At 35.7% G+C, this 13,174-nt stretch overlaps 1 protein-coding gene across 7 annotated transcripts in view; it reads right to left on the bottom strand.

The window, feature by feature from the left end:
- The window catches only part of ARFIP1 (ARF interacting protein 1), a 121,614-nt gene that overhangs the window by 67,082 nt on the left and 41,358 nt on the right, over nt 1-13,174 (bottom strand). For all 7 annotated transcript variants that reach the window (XM_014868516.3, XM_070504919.1, XM_014868514.3 and 4 more), the window contains one exon: nt 12,547-12,648. In XM_014868516.3, coding sequence (XP_014724002.1) covers nt 12,547-12,639 — 93 coding nt within the window. In that variant the 5' untranslated portion in view covers nt 12,640-12,648. The remainder of the gene's footprint in view (nt 1-12,546; nt 12,649-13,174) is intronic.

Raw genomic sequence — 13,174 nt, 5'->3', positions numbered from 1 at the left:
CGTACAACTAATTAGTGCTATTACTAATAATTACAATGCTAAACATTTCTCGAGCACTTACTATGTGCCAGGAATTGTTCTAAGCACTTTCACGTACAGGCAGTCCTCACCTTGCACGTCAGTGCAAGATCGTAAAAATGATCAAACAAGCTGAAACAGTGGAAAGTGATTAATGGGAAAAAACGATTATTCTATGACCTTTAAAAATTCTTGTCAAAACATTAAAAACTCGTTCCTTGTTTATGTTGTTAAGTTAGCCATCACTAAGTTCTTCTGGCTCGGACCGAGAGTCCTTCAAACAGTGGCAGCATCAACATTCCTGTGGTCAGCTATTTCTTCCATAACTCCATCAGGTCTGATTGAATTTCACTTCTTCTAGTGTTATGATTTTTCATTTCTTTGCTACACTTACATCTTTGTTCATCCCTTCCCTTTTGATTATCTCTTTTTGGAAAATGTCTCATGAGTTTATGATCAGGAGACAAGAAGGTAATACAACTACAAGGTTTGCTGTCTGTGTGTGAACTGAATAACAGATATGCAGTGAACAATCACCAAGAGACTTTGAAAGAACAAAATTAGTCAATAATCATGATACACACCTGATATTTACATAGTGATTTATGGACTTAAGTGCTAACAGCAAAGTTTGTACTTTATACAATCACAGTTGATACACCGTGGTGACCGTAATTGGAGCATGTTGTTGGGGGACTGGTATTATTTAATTAAATCATGGTAACTGAAATTAATGCATATTGAACTATACAAAGCAAGAACTGCCTATGTATTATCTCATTTAATCTTGACAATAAGCAGTACTATCACTACTATTCTACAGATGAGAACACTGAGACACAAAAATGTGTCATTTAGTTACTAAATAACTAGCAATATAGTTAGGACTAAACTTCAAGAAACAATATTAACTGTAATGTATAGTAAATGTAAATAGTCACAAGCTATTAATGTACTGGAGACTTAGAATTCATTTTAGCTAGTGTGTTTTCTAAAAGATTTATTTAAAGAAATACCTTTTAAAAATCATTATTTCAGAATCTGCTAAAGTTTAAACACACTAATGCAAACACATTCTCAACTTTAATTTCCTACTGGTCAAAACAGATGAACAACTTTCATTCCATTTTACTTATTTCTTCCTGTCACTTAACACCTCTTTTCACAAGACAACATTCTTTTCATCTGTATATTGTTTTGAATAGCACTTAGAATTAAGAAAACATTCTTTACAGTTTTATTTACTTCCTATTTTTAAACCAAATCTCTGAGTCTGTTGCATTTCCCTGAATAAGTGATCTTTTCCTTTCCAGTTTATTTTTTAACATAGTAAATCAATGGTTTCTAGTTTTAAATATTAGTGATCCTTTTATTCACATTTACATTAAAACCAGACAATCTTTTCTCTCTGAAAGACAAATATATCACTTACAAAATAAATACTGTCAAACCACCAAAATATCTTTTAAACTTTGCAAGTTTAGTCATTAAAGTTGACAATTTTTTGGAATGGTTTCCCTAGGATGTTGCCCTGCTCCAAGTCGTGACAGCTTTTCAGCTCCTCTTAAGAAAAAAAGTATCAGACACCCCTCAAAATATGCGGGATAAAAAAACAACACTCAAACAACAAATAAATGGCACAGAGGTCCAGGTGAGTTGTGTTTGCTGTATCCTTGGAACTTCTCTAAAAGAACATTACTCGTTTGAATCATCTGTCCTGTCACAAAAAATTGTGTAAATTCCCAGAAAAAAAGATACAGTAGTAGTAGTTGGGAAGAGGGGAACTAGTAACAAGTTAAATAGTAAATATGATGGATATCTCTGATTACCCAAGTTTTCAAGAACTTACAGGGATGCCTTCCATCTTGTCCCAAATGGCCTCTACAAGACACTTCTGTTGTCTGAAGAATATTACACCGCATTCAAACCCCTTCCTCTGGTCTCCTGGAGGTCCTTTACTCAACAAACAAAAGTTCTCCCAGAAAAAACCTTGTGTCCTTTATGTAAAACAGCTGTAAACTCTGAAAAGCACTGAGCCCTTCCTTTGCCTAAACTGTTATTAACAGAAGGAGCATAACCCAAAGTGGTACCAAATGGGTCCATTCAGATTCTGAACAGAATTATCATTTTGATAGTGGTCTGGCAGGTAAGGGCAACACAGAATGACCGGGCTATATGAGAGGACAGCACAACTTCTGAGGTAACACTCAGTATTTTATTAACTTGTTGACCGTTTTTTGTTAAAATACACACTAAGTAATATAATTTAGCCTCATAGTTGACAAAAACTTAAAATATGCCTTTACATAACCATTAAATTTTAAAAAAGTGTCTCAGTAACAAGGTTGTGCCTAGCTTAGCAACTTTTTAAATATTTACTCCTATAGCTTCCAGAACATATTTTCATTTTTATGTCGCTGACATTCAACTTAAAATTTAAGACTTTGCAAAGTCATACTTAACAATTGTACAATAAAATGGAATAAAACAGAAGTTAACTTTCTATTCAAGCTACTAGGATAATGCTGGAGTATTTAATAGTTTTAAAAAATAAATAATTAAGCCAAAACAAAACATAATGCTTTTGGCAAAGAAGTTTCATGTATATTTTAAGTTCTTTTCAAAGGATATGATATAATATTTGTACTAATAACTTCCATAAAGCTGGGAAGGGGTGCTCATTTCAACCCAAATAACTTGCCTCTATTTTGTATATTTTCAACAGAGGTAAGAATAAGAATGAGGTTAAAAACAGAACTTTAGAACTTATGCTTTAGCATGGTACGTAATCTACTTTTGAACGAAAGTTTGTTCAAAACCTACACATAAAGAAGACAAAATGCTCAGCAAATGTGCTTTAAAATACACCTCCTCAATAAGATGCCCAACACTACAACACATAAACAGAACTAGAGATTTATTAATTAATCCTCCCTCCACCCTTTTACTTAGGGTGAGGAGAAGAAATCTTGAATAAAGGAGTGATTCTCAAAGCATGTACTGTAACCACCAATAATCCGTAAGGATTCTCCAAATAGTCTGGAAACTACACGAACTCTCTTCTCCCTTAGTTTCCTTACACTATATTCTCACAGTTTTTCTCCTATCTACAACTTTGAAAATGGCTTGGTGTTCTTTACGGGTTCTAGTTTCTCTACAGGAGAAAAGTCCCAAGTCTTCCTTCCTTTCTTCCCTTGGTGACCTAACTGATCTGTCTTCCTTGTCTCTAGTCTTATCACCCGTGAAATTCATTCTTCAAACTATAGGCAGAGACAACTTTCCAAAATGTGAATCTGGGGGCCGGCCCCGTGGCTGAGTGGTTAAGTTCACGCTCTCTGCTTCGGCGGCCCAGGGCTTCGCTGGTTCGGATCCTGGGCGCAGACATGGCACCATCAGGCCATGCTGAGGCAGCGTCCCACATGCTACAACTAGAAAGGCCCACAACTAAAATATACAACTACGTACTGGGGGGATTTGAGGAGAAAAAGCAGGAAAAAAAAAAAGGAAGATTGGCAACAGTTGTTAGCTCAGGTGCCAATCTTTAAAATGTGACTCTGATTGAGACACTTTCATTTTTATGTCATTTAGAGGCCCTCTATTGCCCTTTAGGTAAAATCCAAATTCCTCAACATGGTTTTAAAGTTTTGCAGGATCTGGTCCCTACTTATCTCTCTACCCTCACTTCTCACACATTTGCCCCCATGTTCTCCACTCCAACATTAGCGAATTTTCAGTTCTATGGTCTTGCACCTTTTTCAGGTCTTTACAGTTGCCTCTGATGGGAACACTCTTCACCCTTCATCTGGCTAGCTCAACCCTCAGATTCAGCTTGGACATCAATTCCTCAGGTAATCTTTACATACTCCTCCTACCAGTTCTCAGACGATGCTATACTTGGCCTAGCATATCACTTCTTACTTGGTGTTAAAATTAATTTGCCTATACTCCCTCTCTCTGTAGCCTGTAAGCTCTCTAAGACCAGTTTGCTTATCTATCTTATGTTCCACTTTAGTACTGCCAGCATCTAGCAGACATAATACTAATATTTCATTCACTAATAAATTTCCTCAATTTAAACATCTTTTCTCATTCTTCAGAGTAGATAAAACCTTCCAAAGCATTTACAGAATATAATTTTAAAAGAAACAAATAGAAAATTTTATGTTAAATTTAATATGAATTTTGGCAATTTAAAATCCCCTTTGTTGTTTTAAGAGTTAGCTGACTATAAGGAATATCTGCCAGAAGCAAAGCTACTATTCAAACAGACCACCACATCCCAAATTCTACTGTAAACGTATTGAAACATCCTTAACCTCCTCATAGTGGCCTCTTGCCTCTCTACAATTATCCTGAGTCAAACCTGATTATTCTCCAACATTCTACTTATCAAGCAGGTAGAAGGCAAGGTTACGATTTTCTCAGTGCTCCACTGGTACTTCTAACCTACCAGTTCTCAAACTTTAGTTTGAGAATCATCTGAGAACTTATTGAAAATGCAGATTCTTCTTAGCTGCCCATTGTGACTCTCATTAAGTTGGACTGTGAAGCCCAGGAGTTAGAATTTCAAAAAGTAAGCCAGGTGATTCTGACACAGGCAATCCTTTGTCTACATTTTGAGAAACTCTCTTGGAAAGAACTGCTTTTCCATTCTTGTGCAATACCGATGCCCATCCCCCATTTCCCTACAGGCCACCTTACCTCCTGCCCTCTTCCCTACCTTAACATGGTCATCTACCTTCTTTCCAGTGAATCCCAAATCTTTATTGAGGGCTTTGGCATATCCAGGTCTTCTGCTCTATCCTCAACTCTTACCATTATCCTGTGTTCTCAAGCATGCCACTGGGGACTTTCAGCGAATGATTCGATGTTCAGTTTGCAATTCCTTCCAAACTGTTATATAAGGCATCTAAATGGAGTTTTCATAGCTCATCAAAAACACAGTCTACAAATGGCATGGTATGTAGTATGTTGCTTTATTTTTTTAATACAAACTGTGAAATACTTAAAGAGAGATAAAATCTATTGCATGAGCCTGTCTACCTATGTTGATGCAGAATGATAGGTTGTAGTACTAACAACCTGTAAAGGTGTATGATTTTTTCTTTTCCTCACTATACTTGTAGGAAGCATAAACTTGGTAGTTTGATTCAGGTTTGGTAATTTGTGGTTGGACAAAGGGTCAGAAGAAGTGTGAGGGCAGATAAAAGATATATTAGACTAATATAGTACAACCCAACCTACACTTTAGTCTCAGATTCCATTAACCTCTTCATCTCTAATGCCTTTCATCTTTCACGCCCCATTCTACTTAGGCAGCCAAACTCCCATGGTCACTTTGGACCTTGTTATCACTCAGGAAGCAACACTTCCGGAATCTTAAGTCTAACAAATCTCCTTAGGATCACAATCTCCTCCTCTATCTTTTATTCCACTTGATCAACACAGCAAATCTCCTGACTTATCTACTTTCTCCATTTATCAACAGACACACACACACACACATTCTCAAAATCTCAACCGCATTTCTCTCGCTCTCTCCCTGCTCCCCCTCATTCATTCAATAAACATTTAACAAGAACTTACAGTATCACTATCTTTTGGCGGTTAACTGCCTACTCTCTTGGCCTTACCCCGACCCCCGCACTTCCCTAGTCTAGATTGTAAGCAGTACTGAAGTTTGACAAGAACAAAATCACGTGCCAACTTGCATCAAGGACATGCTGAATTCATTCAAAGGCTGTCATTGTGGAAACATTTGTATGTGTTTACATTCAAAACAATTCCTCCTATAGATCAAAAAACTTACTCATGAAAGTGTTTTTTATAAATAAAGGCACAATTTACAGATTATAATTAAGATAGATAAGGCTTCAGCCTTTCATTAAAAATTATATTTATTCACAATTTTCAAAAGGAATCTCAATCCAGAGTTAATTTAATAGATGTATATATATATATGACACATATATTTTAAAACTTAATTTGTGGTAATAGTACTAAGAATACATTCTATACTTGAAAAGTAAATACTAAAATGAATCTAGATTTGCATGGGTTAAACAATCCTTGAGAAACACTTACCATACCTCTTAAAGGGTCCAAGATACACATTTGGTAAAACTGGCCTTTGGAAAAAGCCCCCCATCAAATTAATGTTGCCACTGACTGTGCTACTAGATTATTTAGATGTCACTAACACAGAAATGTCATATTGTATTACTATATTGTATGAAAACAAAGTGTCATCACATGCTGTTCAAACTCTAGGATGGCTGAAGTAGAAAACACATTAAATTTTAAGTCCTTATACTGGAATTCATTCCTTTATTGACCAACCACAAACTGTGCTGTGTGCACATACTGTCTGCCCTAAAGCTGATTCCAGTCTCTCAGGAAACGCAGATAACTAAATGGACAACATTTATTGTTACAACATCAGGGTGAGGAGAGGAAATATGTCCAAAAGAGTGTTGCGACAATTTCTATTCTTATGTTCCTTCCCAAATGTTCTCCAGACTGCTAGAGTATGTAATCCAGACTGATAAGTACAGGGGAATGGGGAAACTAGTTAGTTTAACAAAAGCATTAAAGAGTAAAACAATAACTACTAGGACTGCATACACAAAAACTTCAACAACAATGCATGCTGGGAAATTAAGGATACAACCTGTATCAAGTTTAAGAGTACAATATCTCTTCCCTGTTGTTCCATAGAAGTCTAGAAACCTTGTTTCTAATCCTGGCTCTAACATGTGTTCATTCATTCACTCATTCATTCACCAAACCTTTAATGAAAGCCTCGATTATCAATTACGTGCCAGCATTGTTACCAGGCCCTGGAGATAAAGTAACTAATGGGCACATTCTTGCCCTCACTGTACTGATAGTCAAATCACAAAAGCTTTTTGGTTTTGCTAGTTAATATGGATAATTCCATCACGACCTCAAGGGCCTTTTTCCTCAGTTGTAAAATAAAGTAGCAAGACTTAGGGATCTCTAAGGTACTCTTACTAAACTAAAATCCTGTGATTTAAATAAAAATTTGTAGGCCAGGAATTGTTAAGACCCAGGAATCCTAAGGAGCCAGAGGCAGGGTTCAAGAAGTCCTAAACTCCCTAAAATTGAATGCCAAATTTGGTAGTTTTGCATATATGTACATATTTCTAGAGAACACAACCATAGGTGGAAAAACCTAAATTATGGGATTTTGGTTTGGGGCCTAACACAAAAAAAGTTTCATTTTAGCTATACCTACTAAGATAATTTCTCTAAATCTGCCGAATACAATTTAATTCACAAGAAGTTTCAACCTTGTGGAACTAACATTTGCTGCTTCTCTGTAACTCATGGCACAAAATCGCACATTTCTAATCTAATATTTTGACCAGCACTATAACAGAACAGATTGTAAATAATATGCAGTTTACAAGTCAAAGAGTAATTTGTAGTATTTAGAGATTAAACCTTACTAATCTTTAAAAAACAAGAATTACTTTTTATCTGGAAGCAAAAATATTTTTTCTGCAAAAAATTGTGAGAACAGTAAGATTATCATCCTACCCTTTCTCTGTATAGCTGTGGTCCCTCATCTTAGTAAAGAGTAACACACCTCAAAACATTAACATATGTTAAGCTGCTGCCAGGGGACTTTTAGGACAAATTCTTCCATTATAATCTCTACATGAACGTGAATGTTGAGTTAAAGTCTTACCAGGGCCTCTTGCAGGTCAGACTAAGAAGGGAAATGAAGAGAAAAATGAAACATCTGCAATGAGACACAAAAACAAGAACAGAAACATTTACAATTTCACTGCCTGTGCCACAGTGACACCAACTGGCCAGTCAAGTTATGACAACTTACTAAGCTACAATCTTAATTTTATACAAGACTTTATACTTTTTAAAGTGCATTATACAGTATGCATTAAATAAAAGCCACTGTATGATTTTAAACAAATAGGTATAAAAGGAAGATGTATATAAGTAAAACATCTCAGAAAACTCTGGTTATGATCCAGTTCTACGTGAGATCTCTTTTAGTCTACAAAACAGTCTAATGCTAAGCAATACATCTTAACACTTATTTTCCCTATGAACTTTTATCTCCATTAAAACAGAAATATGGATTTGACGTTAAAAAACAATTTCCATGTTACTGCTCAGGAAAATAAAGGAGGGAAAGTGTGCCAAAATTTAGGTAAATATATGCCTAATAGATCCTGAGTCTAATTTATTCAAAGCAGTCAAAAGATGCTTTTTTTATTGTTTTCACTCACAGTGAAAGGGATCACACAGCCAATTTTTATTTTAATCAAAGGATATTAAATATGTAAGATACTCATGTTGCATATATTTTTAATAAGAACAGGTACAAACAGAAATAAGTTTTACGATGTTGAATTTCTTTAGGGAGGTGAAGTGGGGTGTACTGGTTGATGTGGATTATTGCTTCTAAGGAGCCCTGCCTACTGGTAAAGTTCACATCCAATGAGGAGAGACCTCCAAAACAAGACCTCCTTTCTTCCTTTTCTACTTCCCAATAGAAAGTAAAATAACATTGCAGGGGAATCTCCAAAAAGAGAATTTGACATTAACCAATGAGCAAACTTACAAATAGCAAGTTAATTAGCTTTGACTGTATAAGCAAAGAACTCACTGATATATTATGGTTTAATTCACCTCATTCTAATATGACTCTTTATTCTAAAGTTAACATTTGAAAGGATTAAAAAAACCTCTTTTCAGCGCTATTCAAAGGCAAATAAAGGTTCTTAATTAAAGACTCATTAAGGGGCCAGCACAGTGGCACAGCCGTTAAGTTCACACGTTCCACTTCTCGCTGGCCTGGGGTTTGCTGGTTCGGATCCCAGATGTGGACATGGCACCGCTTGGCAAAAGCCATGCTGTGGTAGGCATCGCACGTATAAAATAGAGGAAGATGGGCACGATGTTAGCTCAGGGCCAGTCTTCCTCAGCAAAAAGAGGAGGATTGGCAGTAGTTAGCTCAGGGCTAATCTTCCTCAAAAATAAATGAATAAATTAAAAAAATAAAAAAAACAAAAAAAATAAAGACTCATTAACATGTTTAAGGTACAAGGCAACCCCGAAGAAGAGCAAAGCTGGAGGAATTAACTACCAGGTATCAAGGTTGAAGCTAATATTTGTTCCATCTTCATGATACTGGAATGGTCAAAGATTTTGCAAAAGGGTCACAAAAATCACTAAAAGGAAATACTTATAAATTGGACTTCATTAAAATTAACAACTTTTGTTCATTAAAAGATACCATTAACAGAGTGCAAAGGCAAGTTACAGGCTAGAAGACAATGCCTGCAATACACATATCCAAACAAATGACTTATACCCAGAATGTAAAAAGAACTCTCACAAATCAATTAGAAAAAGGCACAAACCAAACAGAAAAATGGGCAAAGGACTTGAAAAGGCACATCATAAAAGGTAATACCCAAATGGTCAATAAGAACATGAAAATATACTCAACATCATTAGTCACCAGGGAGATGCATACGAAAACCACAAATGAGATATCATTATGCTTCCATCAGAATAGCTAAAATTAAAAGGTATGACAACACCAAGAATTTGTAAGGATGTGGAACAACTAGAACTCTCATTCATTGCTGGTAGGGCTGTCAACTGGATCAACCACTTCAGAAAACTAGTTGATAATATCTACCAAAGCCAAACATCATGTACCCATGACCCGGCAATTCTACTCTTGGGTATATAATCAACAGAAATAGGTGATTACGTACACCAAAAGACCTGTACAAGAATGGTCATGGCAGCTTTATTCATAAGAGTAATGGATTGGAAACAATCCAGGTATCCATCAACTGAAGAACAGATATACAAACTGTGGTATATTAAAACAATGGAAAACTGTATTACAATGAAAAAACAACTAAATACTGCCACAAGCAACAATATGAAGGAATTTCACAGACATTATGTCAAGTGACAACCAGTCAAAAAAGAGTACATATTGTATGATTGCATTTAAATGCAGTTCAGGAAGAGTCAAAAGCAACCTATGATGACAGAGTTAGAGTAGTGGTGATACCCTGAGAGGGAAGGAGGTATCTTGCCTAGAAGAGGGCAAGAGGGAGTCAGGGTCCTGGAGATGCTGTACATCTTGATGTGGGCGGTAGTTCCAATGAGCTGTCTACTTATTTGTGCTCTTAACTGTGTATAAGCTGTAGTTCAACAACAACAAGAAAAAGAACAAGCTTGATGGCAGGTGAATCCCCCAAACAACGCAGCATATTCTTGTATGTATTTCGCATTCTTCTTGGACAAAGGTCCTTAGTGTTGTTAGGCTGTCTACTAGAACAGCAGCTCTCTGATGGCACGTATTTGTCATGTTTGCTCTATCTCCAGTGCCTGGTACACAGCAGATACTCAATAAATATTTGCCGAATAAATTTGCAAAAGGAGCTGTTACCAAAAATAAGATGAAGCAATCATTAACTAAAATCTTAGTATAATTAGTTATTTGAATTAAAAGAAGTTTATAAAGTAATTGGTAAAATACTTTCCTTATTATGCAGGTGTGTCTTAGTGTTTTCAAACACTAGAAAGACTAAAACCCGAAGTGAAAATTTCCTTTGTAGGCTCAGAATTTAAGTCTCTTCTGTGAGTCACTCTATACTGGGCCATAGGTGCTTAGAAACCAAGTTAAAACACTTGCAATTAAAAGAAACAAACCTCAGGCTTGAAGACACATTTGTTCCTTCTAAAGGACTGCTGAGGCAAATATAAGTGAAATTCAGTAGAATTTTCTAAAATAAATTAAAATGATCTATGTAAAATAGTGGTTCTCAACTAGAGCTTCTCCCCACTCCTGGAGACATCTGGCAATGTCTGGAGACATTTTTGCTTGTCACAACTGGAGGGTGCTACTGGCATCTAGTAGGAGAAGGCCAGGAATGCTGCTAACCATCCTACACGCCACGCCAACCCTCCTCAACAAGGAATTCTAGCTGGCCCAAAGTGTGGATACAGTAGTCCCCCCCTATACTCAGAAAATATGTTCCAAAACCCTCAGTGGATTCATGAAGCCATGGATAGTACCAAATTACCATACACACACACACACACACACACACACACACACACACAGGTTTTGTCCTATATATACACCTATGATAAAGTTTAATTTATAAATTAGGCAGAGTAAGAGATTAACAACTTCTCTTCGGCATGTTTGAATTGCCAGCAGCACTACTGTTACGCTTTGGAGCCACTATTAAGTACAATAAGGCTTACTTGAACACAAGCACTGCGATACTGCAACAGCTGATCTGATAACCCAGACAGCTCTAAGTGACTAAACGGCGGGTAGCATATACAGTGTGGGTTTGCTGGACAAAGGGATGATTCACATTCTAGGCAGGACAGAGTGGGGTGGCACAAAATTTCATCACTACTCAGAATGGCATGCAATTTAAAACCTACGAATTGTTTAATTTCTGGAATTTTCCATTTAATATTTTTGGACCACGGTTGACCATGAGAAACTGAAATGGAGGATGGGGGGACTACTGTAGTGCCGATTGAGAAATCCTGATCTAAAATATCACCTTCTGTTAAACCACGACAAAAAATTTTATTCTTAAACATACAAAGTAAAAAGAGTCCTATTTAAACTGTAAAATAATTCAAGTATCTTTCAAACATTGTTTTTTAAAGAACATGAAAAATGTATTTTTAAAGTTATTTAAAGTTGCACACATGTATCAAATGTCATAATAAGGGATGTTTCATGTAAATATCTCCAGAAGTAATAACTGTCACCATCATTTCTAGAACTATATTAGGCATATTACTTATTTTAACTATTTATATTACTACCCCCATCAAAGTAAATGATTCTCATTTTTAGAGATTAAAAAATAAAACCTACAGAGATTAAATAAATACCTGCTCAGGTTACACCACTTGAAATGGCATAGCTGAAACCTGAATCCAGATTATCTCCAAACCCATGGTGTTTCCATTAAAATGTATTAAATTTCAATTTAAAATGAGAGGCAGATCAAACTTAAAAATACCCCAACATTCATTTTCCACTAAGTCAAGTATGCCACTTTAGGAAGTAAACAGCAAAGTCAGGAGTACCCTATGACATACTAAGGATACATAGAAAAGAGATTAAACAGTGCCAATTTTTAAAAGGATAATGTATAGTTAATATCTTTTCTTATCACAAATAAAATTACATAGTTTTATAAAGTTATATGCCCAAATCATCACACACTCTTGTTGTGGTCATACAATAGAATCACTGATAGTAACATCAAAGCCTAAATGTTTACTGGCCTGGAGCTTTATACTGACAAATCAGTAACACCACCCACCTAGTCATCCCTACTTAATAACATTAGATCCCTGGTATTTCAGCCAATCTAAGAAAAGATCCCTATATTAAACTGTATTACTTTCATCTCAACATTTAAGGGCTTATCAGCCTCTTTGTGCTAAGAGAAAGAAAAGTATTCTCACCCTATTAAAGCTGTGTTCATGAGAGTCATCAACTTCTCCATTACTAGTCACTGGAATTTCTGCTGCTGAATTTTTGGGAGATTCTTGAGCCATGGTAGACTCCTAAAAAAAGGAGAAAAGAAATGGTCATAAATAACATTAAACCATAAAAGGCAAATAATCAAAGACTATCTTCATGTTTACAGCACTTAAAAGCCACATTATAACATTCTTAAAATAATTAAACCTACCTAGTACTTACATAATAATCACACCACTAATATAACAAAAAATACACCTGGCTTTTAAAACTGCACTCACCTTAAATTTTTTCATTAGAAACAAGTTACTTGTTGTAGGTACCGGGGGCAATTTTCTTGCTTCGCAGTGTTATGAAAGACTACTACTTACAACTGGAAAAATACTACAGAAAGCCAAGCTTGACTACGAATTTAACTAAAACAGCTCTATTTTTCCTGTTGTATATAATGGGCTTCTAAGTCTGCTTTTGTCAAAAGAAAGTTTCTTTGCTGTAACAACAATTTTTTAACTTCTATACTAGAAGAATTAAGTTTTACATTCTCGCTTTACTGTTCTAAAAGTTAAATAATATTTAAAAATACATTCCTTAATTTTACAACCATAGAAA

The sequence above is a fragment of the Equus asinus genome, chromosome 3 (genome assembly GCF_041296235.1).
Source record: "Equus asinus isolate D_3611 breed Donkey chromosome 3, EquAss-T2T_v2, whole genome shotgun sequence".
NCBI lineage: Eukaryota > Metazoa > Chordata > Mammalia > Perissodactyla > Equidae > Equus > Equus asinus.
The sequence above is the reverse complement of the archived record's forward strand: the minus strand, read 5'-3'. Positions and strand labels throughout refer to the sequence as shown.